This window comes from Sceloporus undulatus, chromosome 4 (assembly GCF_019175285.1).
Source record: "Sceloporus undulatus isolate JIND9_A2432 ecotype Alabama chromosome 4, SceUnd_v1.1, whole genome shotgun sequence".
In the NCBI taxonomy this organism is placed as follows: Eukaryota; Metazoa; Chordata; class Lepidosauria; order Squamata; family Phrynosomatidae; genus Sceloporus; species Sceloporus undulatus.
In genome coordinates this window covers 10,075,076-10,091,955 of record NC_056525.1, presented here as the reverse complement: position 1 = coordinate 10,091,955, position 16,880 = coordinate 10,075,076, and the positions used below count along the sequence as shown (strand labels likewise).

General features: G+C 41.1%; 1 protein-coding gene across 1 annotated transcript in view; it reads right to left on the bottom strand.

The window, feature by feature from the left end:
• Positions 1 to 2,516: 2,516 nt before the first annotated feature.
• Positions 2,517 to 16,880, bottom strand: part of CHRNA4 (cholinergic receptor nicotinic alpha 4 subunit) — a 117,041-nt gene continuing 102,677 nt past the window's right edge. The window contains exon 6 of the mRNA XM_042466412.1: positions 2,517 to 2,826. Within this exon, the coding sequence (XP_042322346.1) occupies positions 2,701 to 2,826 (126 nt within the window). The 3' untranslated portion in view covers positions 2,517 to 2,700. The remainder of the gene's footprint in view (positions 2,827 to 16,880) is intronic.

Here is a 16,880-nt window from a genome sequence, read left to right as displayed (position 1 = left end):
AAGATGAGGCATAAATCTATTCCTTGTTTAAGCCAATATGTTATCCCCTGATCCCATCAATGCTAAATAAGCTGTATTCCTTCTTTTTCCTGCTTTTCTTCAAAACTCATCATGCTTAGAACAGTGCTCTGACACAACCTTACTTGGGATTTGTCTTCAGGAAAAATAGAAAAACAATAGTGCGAGACCATAGTTACTCAGAAATCCTTTATTTCAAGTCTGTTCATGAAGCTTCAACAACTGCTTCTTTGAATTGAGAAAGGTTAGGCCCAGAGTGATGGGGAATAAATGTCTGGAGGAGTCATCCTCATATTTCTGTTTTCCCCTTTTCCAAAGGGTCTCCTTTTCACTTGCTTATGACATTCCAACCTAAGAGTTAACCTGAGTTCATACCCTCAAGAAAATATCTGAGCAGGCATAAAAGATGCCCAGCCTAAAAGTGTAGGATCCATACAGATTTCTAGCAAAGAGAATCAAGCCATAAATGAGAGAACTGATAGTACCAACAGTGGAGATGGGCTACATGGTCCACTCATCAAACACAGCTTGATCCAAGAGCTGAACCTGCAGCTTCATAGCTATATAGTCTCCAGTAGATAACATTCTCCCTTATTTTCTGACTGTATTTAGGTTGGACTGGAAATTAAATATCTACATTGTTCATCTAAAAAAATGTAAATTCTATAACTGAGATATGTAATGCAATATGTAATTTTCACAAATTTTCTTCTGAAAGGGAGAAATAAGTAGTGTTAGCAGTTTCATTCCAACTGGGAGAATGTCTTTGAAAACTGCACAATCCTTGAAGACTATTCAGTTAGGGACTTATTTTATGTAAAATTTGCACATCAGGAGGCAACATTTTCTCTGAAGTGGTCTATAAAATGTTGTTTCTGTACAGAAATATTATTTCCTGCACTGAAAATGTTTCCTGGGCAAAACAACCAAGTACAAATTTTGCATAGATTAAGTCCTGAATTACAGATTCTCATCAATCCATGACTCTTCTCATCAAAATATTTCAACATGTTTTTTAAAACCATTTTTGAGTATTTTTACATCCTTGTTATGCAAACTAAATCTGATATTTTGAAAACAAAAATGAAGAACAGGGTACAGTATAAGTTAAATGCAAAGTGTTGGATGTGATGCCTTTATTGGATCCACAGTATTGACAAATTTTCATTGTTTCTTGCCACAAAGGGTGCTTTGTTGGCCATTACTTCATAAAGAACAGTTTGGTGCAGGTAAGAAAATAAATGCTGTGATGGATCAGGCCAAAGTCCAGCATTTTCCTCCTACAGTGGCCAATCATTTTGTATGAGAAACCCACAGGCAAGACATGAGAGCAATAATAAAAGCCTCTTGCTTATGTTCCCCATAAACTGGGATTGAGAGGCACATAGCCTCTGACCTGTGGGACAATATGTAACCACCAGGACTAGTAACTTGCTTCCAGAAGCTTTCTGAAACTTGGATTTGAAACTTCTTATTGGTCCAGTAAAAGGAATTTTTATGAACCTTTTGGTTTATCCAAGTCTTTATGTAAATAAAATTAGGGAGCACTACTTCTATTTACTGTACTTTGGATGTAATACAAGAGAGTAAGGAAAAGGGGTTCTTCCATTATTGGCATGATGTTGAAAAGTGCCCTATAGCTTTTCAAGTCCACCAAGAGTGCCAGAAATGGAAACACTGTACATTTCTGTGGCTGTAGAGAGCAGCTGACCTCTTCTCACTTAGGGCAGATCAACAGCCACAAAGCTGATTCACACTATCTGATGTATCACCTGGCAAATATCTGCTAGGCTGTCCCATGTTAAGACTACAAGTGAAGGATCTCATGTCCAAAGCTTGTATTCTTTCAACACAAGCAATCCCCCTTGACTAGCAAGTCAGGGAGAGCAACTTCTAGCCTTGCCTTTTTCCTGGCATGTTCATTTTGTCTTTTCTAGGAATATTGAAAGGTGATCCTGCTGCAGCCTGAGATGGTATAGCACAGACCATGTAACTCCTCTGATGATATGTTCCAGTTCTTGGATTAGTCAGTCAATCTGTAAAGTCCACAGTGGCCAGACACACAGCAGGTCTTTTCTGATGTTTGCTAAATTACTTTATGAAACAGCACTCTGAGGATCAGGGAAATTTGCTTTCAAATTTGGGATTTTTCTATTTCCACCTAGATGTTCTTCCTACAACAAAAAGCCACCATCACAGCCTTCATTGTACCTGACCTATTATGGAAATGCGTGTCAGTCTAAGGTGCTTAATGCAGACTGGTTTGCTTTTGACAACCTTCAACTCAATACCAAACTGGCGTTTATCTCCTCAGCTGACTTGCTAGGGACTGAGTCTGTATGATAGTGCCCCTATTGGTACTACCATTTTAAGGGAACACAGCTGTGTTCTTAGGAGTATATATGACAATGGATGCCACCATGCTATAGAAAAACTTTAGTTAACCAGCCCCTCCCTTCCCACCCTCCCGCCCACCCCAAGAGATACAGAAGATGAAGATGGCTTAGGCAGGTGATGAAACCTTGGAAGGCCTCCCCAGAGCTTCCAGGAACAGTTCATGCGCAGATGTTATGGTTAGTTATTCATAGCAGCTGTCTCCAGTGTTCAGCTTGGCCTCTTCCCAGGTGGACTGAAATTGGTTGAATGAGATGCAACTGGTTCCTTTTCAGAGTTGCTTTGTCCCTAGATCATCCCTGCCAGCCAAGGTGGAAGGAAAAGGCCCACAGTCCCCAGCAAGCAGACTATGATGAACATCCAGAGGAAGATTCTGTCGATAACCATTGCAACATACTTCCAGTCCTCCTTCACCTGAGACAGGAGAGAGGAAAAGAAAGGAGCCTTATTCATTTAATGCATACCAATATTTCACACACAAAAAACCAGGACATATTTGGCCACGCAACATCAGAGTGTGATCAAGATGGCAAAAAGTTATTAATTAGGAAAAACATATAAGCCAGGAGAGACTGCAGCAGTTTGCTTTTACCTATGTCCACAGGAAATAATAAGATTCTACCCTTTCCTCTCTCCTCATTTGAACAACTTTTGCACTTTGCAGCAATTGAAGGAAGCTGAGGACAATAAGGGAAAGAAGGAGGAGGAGAAAGAAACTGGGACATTTTTAAAGCAGTTGAAAAAGTAGGATGACAGAAGATGGAGACTGTCTCTGTGAAATGAGAACAGTTGGAAGATATGTTTTCAGCCCACTGGGGCCTCTGTGGTTATGGATTTAAAAAAAAGGTTAAAAATATACACAAATAAAAATATTTTAGAAACAAATTTCAAACATACTTTAAAATAATTTAAAAGCACATGTTAAAATAATCAGGAACAATGGACATGCAAAAAGAAGGATGGTTGGCCTGCTGGTGAAAAGAGAGCAGGGGGTATTTAAACTCTCTTGGGCATAAGTGCCACAGTGTGGGAGCAGCCACTGAGAAGGCCCTGTCTCCCATGTCCTTACCAAACATGCTTGCAATGGTGGCAGGACTGAGAAAATTTTTTTGCCCCAAAGATCTTAAAATTTGGACAGCTTCACAGATATGGTCTTTCAGATAGTCTTTAAAAAAACAAAATGTTTCAAAAACCAAAAACCAAGCTGTGTTTCCCTTAGGAATTATCACATCATCAAAATGTTAGTCCATAGAACAGGTGAACTTTATGCTGACCACTGTGGGAAAAGTCATATAGATTTTTTTTAAAAAAAATCTGTTCCAGCCTGCAAAAGGTCAAGATTTTGTGTGTTTTTTTAAAAAAATATTGCTTTGAAGGATTGTTCTACCTAGGGATATCCTGTCAGTTAGATGTTTTCCCAGTTGTCTTTCTGTATACTTAAGGGAATGTGAAGTTTTGCTGCTTTGCAGTCATTCTTTCATACCATGTCATGGAACATCAGCCTCTCCTATCTATAGCTTTGTGGTTCAACCAGAGATATGTAGTTTCCTTCTGCAAAATACGGCCAGTCTTTCTGCAATTCACATTGCTGGCTTCTCAAAATATCCCCTCACATGTTTTGCCTGAAGCACAATTTCGTTAAAAAGAACAAAATAGAAAGCATACTGTTTGGTATTTACATCTTCAAAAATGGTCTTATGCATGTGCAAAACTGAACTGAGGACAGGAGGTCTTGGAGATGTCTCATCCATAGGGTCGCCATGAGTTGAAGTCAATTCGAGGGCAGTTAACAACAAAATATCACAATATCCATATTCATCTATCAACTGGTGTGACATTACAATGTAAAGGCCTCTGTTGCACCAATGCACTCTGAGGAATCCCCTGATGCACATCTGGACACTGGCAAAGAAGCATCTGAGCATAATAGGATTGCCTGATGTGCATCAGAAGTGCCACTTCACATCAGAAAAAGCCAATGTTACATTTGTTGTCACCAATGCACATTGCCATACTCTTGCCAATGCCCAGTACACATCTTCACAATTCACTAACAAGTGTTTCATGGCACTCCTGCAACATAGCTGTAGATTTGTAAACTTACTGAATGTAAACTGTACTGTAAATTCTTGGCCATCATTTACAAATAATTAAGTAGAATTCAAATACACAGCCATGTTAGTCTGGTGTAGTGAGGTACTCACCCAGGTGGAGAGAGCTGAGGGGGCTAAGGGCAGCCAGGTGGTGGAGGTTGAGGGGAAGGAGGAGGAGCTGGAAGGGTTATAAAAGGAGAAGGGCTGAGGTGTGCGGGGAGCGGAAGAGCTGGTCGGGCAAGAACAGGGTTTAAGGAGTCTAGAGAGGGATGGAGTTCAGGTGCCTCTTCCAAGAAGGGCCCATCGGCAAGGGCAGAGGCCCCGAGAGGAGGAGAGGCGGCAGAACCCTCGAGAGGAGGGAGCCTGGACTTTTGCTGACTCTGGGGAGTGGACAACCAGAGATCTTCAAGTCTTGGAGGATGATTGGTGGAGTCCAAAAGGGAAGCTTTGGGAGACGAGCCCTGCCTCGGTGGGAAGTTGAGAAGGCTGACTTAAAGACTGGACTTTATGTTTTGAGTTATTATTTACTGGGCACCAAGCTATTTTCTTATTAAAGGTACCGTTGTGCCACACATGACTAAGTTTGTTGTGCATGTGGGGGAGACCATAAGGGGAGGAGTCTGCTTCCTTGCAAGATGGAACCTGCAATGCCAGCCCCGCCCACATCTGGATAGGCATACAAAGGGATCTCATAGCATCTTTGAGACTAACAAAAAAAGAAGTGGTAGCATGAGCTTTTTGTAAACACTTCAGGAAGTAGACTGAAGTCTACAAAAGATTAGGCTACCAATTTCTTTTTTCACTTACGATAGTCTCAAAGATGCTTTGAGATACCACTTTGGATAATTAAGTGTTTTGGTTTAGCTATTTCAGAAAGTAAAGAACAACATATATCATTGTACTTATTAAATTAAACCATGGCCTATGTTTCTTCCACAAAAAAAATACCCATTTGTCATTATGGTTATACAGTATATATATTTTAAAAAGTGTGGCTTGCATTGCAATATACCATAGTTCTTCCAATACCAGTAGCTGTGGCTGTTTAATCAGCATCTCACTGACTCAAATAACTGATCTATTTTTGTACTGCTTTTTAGATAACCCAAGAACTCCTATCTAGCAATATTCTCAACTGCTGCTCTAATATTGGTCCTATAACACAATTAGAAGCAAGACTTGTGAGTATTGCTTGCCTTTTCATATTTCCTCCAACAAATACTGGGAAGTGTTCCATATTTTCTCTGTAATGTCTGGAGAAAGGGAGGAAAGTTCTACCCAGGTAGAACTATGCCCCATTTTACTTCCTTTAAACTCCACTTGTCTTATACTTGGGCCAGCAAACAAAACGATTTAGGGCCAGTCAAGAGAAGGGAACAGTGGAAGGATTTCTCACTTTTCCAATAGCCTAGAGGTTTGCAAAATCTACCTGTCAGCCACATGTGGTCTTCAGGGCCGTTGTTGTCACCTCCAGTGTCCCCCGGGTGAAAGATGCTCCCAAATGCACTCTAGTAGTGTTTGGGGGATTTTCATCTAATTTACTTGGCCCTCAAGCCATTTTAGGTCAGGAAAGGCATTTTATAAAACAGAAAAGGAAGTGACTTCCTGTTGTTATAAAGGATTTCTCCTGGACTTAAAATGGCCCACGGGTGTCTAAATATATGTCAAGAATTTCCACACAACCTCACTTGAAGATACTTGGTGGCAATTCCCCCCCCCCCCCCCCCCAGGAAGCATGTCGAGGAATGCAGACTTCCAAGGTTTCCTAATGTGGCCCCCAAACCTTCCACTGTTTCTAACCTCATGACAGCCAGATGTTTCTTCCGGCAGGCCTTTCCAGATTAACCATCCCGGCCCAGGTTCCTGATTCCCTCATTCCTCCCGTGGCCCCATCTTAGTGATGGTCGAGGATCAACAGAGGGATATCAGGGTTTTTAGTTTTTAATTGTTGTTTTTATGCATTGACATTGTGTTTTAATATGTTATACTGTTTAATACTGTCTTAAGGGGGGGAGGAATAAAGTGTTTTTAATTGTCATATTTTATATTTTACTGTTGTTAACCGCCTGGATTGGTTTGCCAGAGGGCGGTATACAAATAATAATAATAATAATAATAATAATAATAATTATTATTATTATTATTATGTTGGGAAGGTCCTAGAAGACACCTTCATTGTTATGTACCTGGCTATAGGGATTTGTAGCTGTATAAATTTTGGAGGGCTGCACATCTCCCATCTCTGACTTAAGTATTTCTCAACAGATTACTATCTTTAAATCAAGGGGAGACAGTCTGGTGTTGTTGAAATGTGCTGGACTCCCATATTTCTTAGTCACTAGCCATACTAGCTGGGACTGATGAAAGTAATAGCCCAAACATATGGGCCAGAATCTTGTTGGTTTCATACTTGTGTGTAAATTCCCTTAAACATGCAGTTGAACCTTTTTGGTCACTGTGCAATGGACAGATTCATTTCATGGTTGCATAAGCCAAGCTCTCTAAGTGTAACCATTTCACCTGGGCCTAAATTCTATTGTTAATCTTAATTAGAGTTGATCCATTGAATCAATAGGACTCACCATTCAGTTATTGATTAATTAGGTTTATTTTAATTGAGACTAACCAACAGAATTCCAACCATTCAGTGGCACAGTCTTGGGTGATCTGTCAGTGTCTTCAGTGACACGACTTAATTCACTGGGTTTCAAGAAACAGCCACTGCAAATTCCTAGTTTTACAATATCAACATTCAGTAGAAGGGTGGCATAGTGCAAACATTATGTAACTATGTGAGTGTGGATTTACACTATGCAAACATGATCTAGGACAGTGATTTCCAAACTCTGGCCTTCCAGATGTTCTGGGCTTCCATTCCCAGAATCCCAGACCATTGGCCAAGATGTCTGAAACTTCTGGGAGCTGAAATCCAAAACATATGGAGGACAAGAGTTTGAGAAACACCGATCTACGGTCTCAGTAATAGTGGCTGCCAGGAACCTATCCCTGCTTTAAATTGTCTAGAGAATTGAATTAGGAGTGCTGAAAAGCCAGATATAGTGTCTTCTTCTTTCTATCAGGACAACTCTTATGCAGGAAAATGGCTGAGAAATGCATATTGCATTTCATTAGTCTTGCTGGACCAGATGATCTGAGAAGCCATTAAGGGCTCATTGGTCTTTTCTGTTGCCTCCACTGGTTCTTCAGTTTCTACAACTTGAAGTTATTCTAGAAACTCTTGTTTCTTCTAGAAACTGATTCATCTTCAAAACCTGTCTGACTCTACTGAATTATGTCTCCTGCCTCTGACTTTTAGGATTTATCATTGCAGCTCCTTTAGCCTATCTAGGCCAATGGCAGACAACCATATGGGTCCAGGGGCCAATTGCTCCCTGCCTTCTCCCCTTGGCCACACAGAATCACAGTTTTCCTCTGCAGTCTATCTCAAACCAGCAACAGGAAGTGACATCACATCATTTCCTGTGGCCATTTTGGGAGGGACTGTAGATGAAAGCAGTGGAATTTCAACATAGTGCAGGATTATGGGATGCTTGTGGGAGTGTGGTGGGCATTTTTGCATGCTTTGGGGGCTTTCTGTATGGTTTTAGATCAGAATAGCACTGATTTTTTAAAAAAAAATTGAGAGGAGTAGAGGGCTTTCTGGGAGCGATGGATGCTTCAGGGGACACCAGAGTTGACTCCAGAGGCTATGATTTGCTCATCCCTGATCTAGGCCTTTGGTCTGATTCAGTTTTTATCTTCTGTGTCTTACCTTCTTAACCATTTTTACATTTCTTTGTAATGGGGAAGAAGGATCTAAATACTTGGAAACAGCCAACCAAATGAAAATGGCTTACCTCCTTGTGCATAAACAAATGTATGGTTATAACCCTGGCAATTATCCCATTCCCTCTCTAAGTAGCACCAGTGCTTGCTATTTCTATTTCCATTCTTCTGATCTGTCATTCTGTCCACCTTGACACTTTCCAGGAAGGCTGCTGTGTCACACCATCAGTCATCCTCAGTTTTTACATTCATTATGATCATGACATAATGTGCATGTGTGTGCATGTGTATTTTTTTAAAAAAAATCTCATACGCCAAGAAAATCATATCACATCAAGACAGTGCTAAGTTCTGAGTGAAGCTTGCTGTGATTCTGTTAACAGCTCTTCAAATTATTTATGATGCTGGGATATCCAGCAAATCCATCTCTTTCTTTGCTCTGCCTGCAAATCATTTCCAAAGTATACTCTGGTTCTTATGCTGTCAAGCTACAAGTGCTGAGTGAAGAGTATAAAAAGACCATGAATTTCCAAAAGGCTATGTGGTTCATCTCCACCTCCCTCATCAAATATCAAGAAATCTTCTTTAATACATCCCACTTTGTTTATGGGCACACTTCAAGGTTCTGGCTTTGGCTCTTAAAAAGCAAGCCTAAGGAAAGTATGGTCTGTGAATACTATGCAGTCCCCTAAATCTTACTTTTGCAGCCTGGCGGTTCCCTCAAAGAACTCCTGAGCACCACAAATTTTTTCCATTGTGATTTTGGGCCAGTTTTTCTCCCTGACAACTGCCTAAAATGCACACAGATCTTACACAGATGCCTTCTCCAAACAGCCCTTCATTTCTACTGAAAACCAACCCCAAACCACAAACTGATGAGATATAATCTCATTTCTTATGCTCCACAAAGAACTGATGTGGCCAACAAGACAAAACTGAACCTCACTTTCTTTGCATTTTTCCAATCATTGATTTAATGTCTTTTTTGCATTTCCTTGGAGGCAATTTGTAAGGTTCCATGCAGAAATTGAAAATATAATTTTTATTTTTGTTAACCTACAACCACAACATACTGAGAATTGTAGCTAAGGCTTGGATCCTACAGTTAGTTGCCACTACAGTAGACTCATGAGCACAGTGGAATGTAGACATCATTCAACAATTGATGGGTTTGCATTAGCTGGAATTAACCAATATGATTCAGGGCCAAAAATATCTCCAAACTTTGGCATGCTGGTAGTGCATGGGAGGAAAGCCAATGGCAAGCAGAGGAAGAGCCAAAAGTAGTCAGGGCCATCACATTCTCTCCCCCTACGCCTGCCATCTGAACTGATCTCTTGCAGAAAGCTTCTGAAGTGCAGCCAAGTGCTTCATGAAGTCCAATGGTCACAGGTTGTCCACCCCTGTTCTAAACAACCAGGGGCCACCACCAAGATTGCTGTCATTTAGCTGCCCAACAGCTGAAATCCTCTGCAGAGGTCCTCCTCCACAAAGTTTTGTTCTTCAAAGGTAGGGCATATGATTGCCAGAAAGTGGACATCCTCACTGTTGCTATGGTCTGACAGTGTAACTCCTTCTACTGCAAAATCATAAAGGATATTAATATAGTTTCTTGAAGACAGTCTTATACCTTGGATCAAGTATTGATCAAAATGGAGACTGCAGTCAAGAAATAAGAATACTAGGAATGGGAAGGCAGTGATGAAAGAGCTAGACAAGATCCTAAACGAGTAAAAATATACAAATGAGCACTAAAGTTAGAGTCATCCAGTCCATTGCATTCTCCATCATTATGTACAGATATGAGAGCTGGATAATGAAGAAGGTAGATATGAAGAAAATCAACTCATTTGAGAAGTAATGCTGGAGAATACGGTGGACAGCCAAAAAGATAAACAAATGGGTGTTAGAACAGATCAAGCCTGAAGTCTCTCTGGAGGCTAAGATGAAGCTATTGTACTTTGGCCACATCATGAAAAGGCATGGCTCATTACGAAAAAAACAATAATTCTAGGAAAGTTAGAAGGTAGTAGGAAGAGAGGAAGACCACATGCCCGAAGATCAGACCCAGGAAGGTCATGAGCCTGGATAGGGGGTCTTGGAGATGTCTCACCTACAGGGTTGTCATAAATCAGAGTCGATCTGAGGGCAGTTAACAACAACAATTTGGAGAAAGCTGCTTTATTTTCTGCTAATGCCTGGTGTATGTTGTTGCTATAATTCTTCATAGCATTTGTGTAAAGGCTGATGTTTAAAAGGCTGATGAGCCTGTAGTCTGCCAAGGCTGTGTTGATTTTGCTTGTACAGGTGCTTTGCGATATGGATTGGCTGAAGCTGCTGGCATTAAATTTATACTGTGAGATTTACTAGTACTACTTTACTAGTACTCAACCAAATGTGAATCACAGAGAACAGAGCTCAAACAGTTTTGCACTGCATCAAAGTAGGCACAATTCCCCCAGGGCTCCTCCACAAAATTTCATGGGGCTAAATTTGGGAAGCCAAACTCACCATGCTTTGCTTCAGTTTCTCTTAATGCCTGTTATTTCTCTCCAATCCCCATGGGAACAACACAGTACAAGGATGGAGCATCATTCTGATGGATCTCTCTGATGGGGGCTTCTGTGAGAAGGAATCAACTACTGTATACTATCAGTATTTCAGGACTGTTTAAAGAAAGGAAATGGCTATGGCTGCCAGAAAAAGTTGTTGTGAAAGGTAGTTATTCTCTCACTTACAGAAAGAGAGAGAGAGAATGTCAGACAGACATAAACAAAAAAACAAAGAGACTTCAGCAGAGAAAGACAGATGGAATGACAGTGAGTGTCCATTAGAAACACACAAACACTCAGAGAGAATGACAGACAAAGATCATCAGATACATACATACAGTGACACAGACAGGTTGGCAGGCACAGTCCACCAGAGACAGACAGAATGGCAGACAGACAGAATGGCAGAGTGAAAGACAGAGTCTGACAAAGTTGGTCAGACAGACAGAATGGCAAGCAGGGTCCAAAAGTAACAGACAGAGAGAGAGACAGAATAGTAGACAAAGAGAATGGAAGACACAGTTCAACAGCAACAGCCAGACAGACAAAGTGACAAAGAGACTGGAAGGTAGGGTCCAACAGAGGCAGACAGAATGGCAGACAGAGTCCAACAGTGGCAGACAGACACACATACAGACTGAAAGTGAAAATGGAAGACAGAGTGAATGGAAGATGGCCCAACAATGACGGGTGGGCAGACAGACAGACAGAGAAAGAGACTGGCAGGTTCCAACAGAGAGAGAGAGAGAGAGAGAGAGAGACAGACAGACAGACAGACAGACAGGAAGACAGAGTTCAACAGAGTCCAACACAGACAGACAGAATGGCAGAAATAATGGATGACAGGATCCAGCAATAACCAACAGATAGGGGGGGGGGAAAGTGAGATAGAGATAATTAGGCAGAGTCCAACAGAGAAAGAGAGTGGCAGACAGAGTCCCATAGAGACAAATGGACAGACAGAGACAGAAAGAATTGCAGATATATCCCAACAGAGACACAGACAGAATGGAAGAATCCAACAGAAAGAGAGCATGGAAGACAGAGAGAATGGCAGACAGAGTCCAACAGACAAGTAAACAGACAGAAGCAGAAAGAGAGGATGACAAACTGAGACCAACAGATGCAGAAACAAGTAGAGGCCAAGACCCTACATCAAGTGGGCATAGTATGTTCCACCTATGTTATTTCATGTACTACCTCCCCACTCTATTACCTGTCAAGACACAGGAAGGGCCTTTCCTGGGGAAGGGAGGCAATTCAGTAGAGGAAGATGCAGCTGGTCCAGGCTCATCAGGAGAAGATGTGAAGGTGGGCTCCCAACACTGCATGCATCATCCTTTTCTTTGCTTTGGAATGAAGACAGCTGCTTCTTCCTCCTCTGAACTGTTTGCCCCTCTGCTCCCTACAGGGTTTAGCAGCTATGGAAGAGGATGATTTTACTGTGGCTCGAAAAGCAAGAAAATGGTATGTACACCACTAATAAGATTCTTCCCAATGAAGGAGAGAGAGAGAGAGAGAGAGAGAGAGAGAGAGAGAGAGAGAATGGAATAGACAAACAATCTGAGACAAACATCCAGACAGGTCAGGAGAAACCAACCTAGGGAGAGACCAACCTAGGAGTTTATTGCAGGCACTTTTCAGCCCGATCCGGGCATAGGATGGGATCAGGGTGGAACGGGGGGGAATAGGTTTTATCACACACAAATTTACTGCCATGCTGCCACCTGACACTCACCCTCAGCTGTGCTCTGCCAGCTGATTTGGGTGGTATAGAAAGCTTCTGTGATAGCAAAATCACTGGAAGAAGTGTGGCTGGAGGATGGGTGATGGTTGAGTGGCAGCGCAACAGCAATTTTGTGTGCAATAAAGCCCGTTTCCCCCCATTCCAGCCCGATCCTGTCCCAAGCCCGGATCAGGCTGAAAACTGCATGCGATAAACTCCTGGGTTAGTCTCTCCCTGTTAGTCTCTCCTGGCCTGTCTGGATGTTTGTCATAAAATTGCTGCTCCACTGCCACCCAACCATCACCCGTCCTCCAACCATGCTTTGCCCGGCAATTTTTCTACAATGGAAGCTTTCCATACCACCAAAATCAGTTGGCAGAGTAAGGCTGAGGGACGAGTGATAATCAGGCGGCAGCAGAGCAGCAATTTTGTATGTGCTAAAACCCATTTCCCCCCCATTCCATCCCATCCCATCCCATCCCATCCTGATCCCATCCCAATCCCATCCCATGCTTGGATTGGGCTGAAAAGTGCATGCGATAAACTCCTAGAGACATATGTGCTTGAGAAATTATTTTTTGGATTACAATCTCCATTTCCATCAGCCTGCATGGCTGTGCCAGTTAGGTGACTCTGAGCACTGGTCCAAAAAAAGTAATTCTTCCAGACTCTAACACATCTGGATCCCCCAGAATATTAGCCAAAATCCCCCCCCCCCCAATATTTCACTGCCTGCTTATGGAGTGATAAAATAGAAAGAGGGTATTCTAGATAGGAGAAGACATTTAAGCTCAATCCTTGTTTTCACATGCTTGAATATCATCATGTCTCAACCACAGTTCCATGGTGACTCAAAGAAGTGCCTCTAGGCCAAAAAGCTGTGTAAGAAGAACGTTGCATGCTACCAACTTCAGAAAGAATATTTATAAAATTAGACAAAGCTTCAGCCACCTTTCAAAGTTAATCAAGGTAAGCCATCCACACTGTCCTCTACCCTCTGAAAATTTTGTCCAGGTTATGTCCTCCTCACTTTGCAGGGATGTTTGTTTTGCTCCATCTCCCTCAAATGACATACATGAGATCAAGTAAAAGGTTTGGCCCAATGTCACAACTTAGGAAAAGTATTGTTTCTGGACTCTAGTGTCCAAAATCCTACATTGAGCATGGAAGCTGTACTCCAAAAAGAAACTTTTCTAAGCTCCACCAACATTAGTTCATAAAAATTGTTGTTGTGTGTCTTCATGTTGTTGTGTGTCTTCATGCTGAGATCCTAAAGTGAACCTATCAAGAGGTTTTCTTGGCAAGTCTTGTTCATAAGTGGGTTTGCCTTTGCCTCTCACTGAGGCTGAGAGATGTGAAGGTCACCCAGTGGGTTTCCATGGCTGATCAGGGATTTAAACTATGATCTCTAGTCACAGTTCAACACTCAAACCACTACACCACACTGGCTCTCTGTTCATATGAATACAAGTTATTATACACATTTTTGTAGATTTATACAATTTTAGATATGGAAGGTAGCTTCACATATCATTTGGCCTAACCTGCTGCCAATGTAAGAAAAAGTATACTTACATTTTTATATAAGTATACATAGAGAGTTATTTATAGTCCATATTATCAAAACGGAATGGAAATGAACTTGAAAACATCCAAAATGGAGATCTATCTGTGCTTAGGTTCAACCAGTCCTATTATAATCAGGCTTGTCTAGCTTCTGGTAGAATTTGGTTTCAGTTTGTTGTGTAGTTTTTAGAAAATTTGCTTCTCTACTTCTTTAATTTCATCAATGTCTAGATGTTTTCCCAAGAGACAAATTAATTTAATATCAAGTCTGCTAGAAATTATCTCTGGAGGGCAATTAAAATCCCAAAGTACTTTCAGAGGGTGGAGAAATCAGATCAGAGGGGAAGGGAAAATAAGATATTCATTTCAAAGAACAGTTCAGAATTTAAATTAATTTTGAGGATTGTTGCTTGATTCTTTTTTGTTCATTATAATGAGGCTTGGGGCAAGAAACTGGTCTGAGACAACAAGCAACTGTTAACAAGAAAAACAGTAGACAGCTTGATCCTAAGCACTTTCACTGTTGGATGTCATTTTGAGGTTGCCTCCATCCCTTTATCCTATGAAGCGTTCCCAGGGGTGAGCCCCTCTGCCCCAGGATGCCTCCTTTTAACTATCCATTAAGAAGCCAAGCCCTCCCTCCAGTCCATCTCCCTTGGTCCAGGCCTTGGAGGTAGAGAAGAACTGCTGGACCTGATCTCCTTCCCCACCACAACTCCCTTCTCTTTTTGTGTCGTGTCTTTTTAGATTGTAAGCCTGCGGACAGGGAACCATCTAATTAAAAAGACTGTATGTACAGTATTGTGTAAATTTACAGCGCTTTATAAATAAAGGTTAATAATAATAATACTTGGGATTCTTCATAGAGCTAGTTTTGCATAAATTCAAGTACTTTCAGGACTGTCTGGTAGTTCCCATGTCCATGGGGTGGTAATCTGCTGTGGGTTGTAGTCTGAACTTTAAAGGAACTATCAAAAATGCTTACTCCTACTCACCTCAAATTGGTTCACTGCCTTTGATAACTCCTGTATAGTTCACACTATAACCAGAGCCAATTCACCATTGATATCAAAGATACCAGTTAACATGGATTTAAACAGTTATCAAAGATGCCTGAATCCAGTTACTAGTCCCAACTAGAGCAGGCTTAGTAAAGCAATTGCTGAAGGGTAAGTCAACAGTTATGCAATCCTATTGATCCAATGGGTCTACTCAGTTGGAACTAATGACTGGATTTAGAACACTATTCTCTACAAAATGGGAGATGAATGATTTAGGTGTGCTCTCTTTCAGAGAAAGTAAAAGAAGACATTTGACAACAATAATTCTACAAGTTTTTCATAAATACTCAGTGGATCCCACATTAGAAAATACACCAACCACAAGAAACATATTAGCTATCTTCACAAGCAATTTTACCTCTAGAAAATGTATCTCCTCTCAATGAAGAATAGGTATGGGAAGAATATTTGAAAATACCTGGGGAAAATGGTTGTAAAATGTTGTTTTTTTCTGAGTGTTAAGAAACTCTGATGAGAAGGCTCCCAGACAGATGAGAAGCTTTGCAGTTTGGGATTTATTCTACACAAAATTTGCATGTGGTTCTTTGGGCAAAAAAGCCCACTTTTTCACCCCGTGCATGAAGCAGCATTTTCTGGAGGGGGGGGGAAATAACATTTGGGGGACAGTAAGATTATATTCTGTGCAGAAAATGCTACTTCTATTGCAGAAAATGCTGTTTTCTGTACAAAACAACAACATGCAAATTTTGCATAGAATAAGTCTTAAATGCTGAAAAAAAACCTGTTGTTTTTGAAGCTTTTATGTAGTGGGAATAAAATGGATGAAATGTTACTCATTGCTAAATAGTCCTGATGGTGCAGTGATTAAATGCCTGTACTGCAGCCACTCACACACAAACTACAACCACAAGGTTGTGAGTTCAGCCCCAGCCAGGGGCTCAGAGTCGACTCAGCCTGGAATCCTTACAAAGTCATTAAAATGAGTACCCAGCTTGTTGAGGGCAATTAGCTTACACTTTGTAAACCGCTTATTACATCAATAAGAGGTATAGAAATGTACTTGCTATTGGTATTGCTTCCTTCAGTAAGATAATTTCTGATTGAACATTAGAAGGATCTTCTTGATACGATGGAACCAATTGCCGTGATGGCAGCCCTTCTGATATCTGTTAAAGCATTCCTGACAGGTAGCATTAAAAGCTCCAGCTCCAGCAATGGAAAGTCTACCACCTTCCAAAGTTGTTTGTTCAAAGTAATGGTCCATGAACTGAACCACTGGCTGCTGATCCCCAGCATGTTTCTGGTTAAAAAAAAAATTATAGGCAGTGGGCACAAATATAGTACCCAGTCCCTGGCACATTGAGGGAAAACATTCTGCTGGTCCCTTCACATCAGCTAGCTTGAGATCTACTCCACTGTTATACAGTTACCATTTTTGATGAATACATTTTTGAAGATATTTCCTTTATGTAGGCACTTGACTTGCCAAATATGTCCACTTACAATTCCTGCCAGAAGCCTTTGACCCAAGATATGTTCAGGGTGGGAGAAACAAGGATGAAACCACATGACCCCAAGTCAGTAACACCTGGCACATCTAATTTACTTAAGCCCATTTTTGGAACGCATTCATGCTTCCTGCTGCTTTCTGGCTTTGCTATTTAAAAACGACAACAAACAAGCAAAAAACAAAACAAAACAAAACAAAACCCTCCACTGCTTA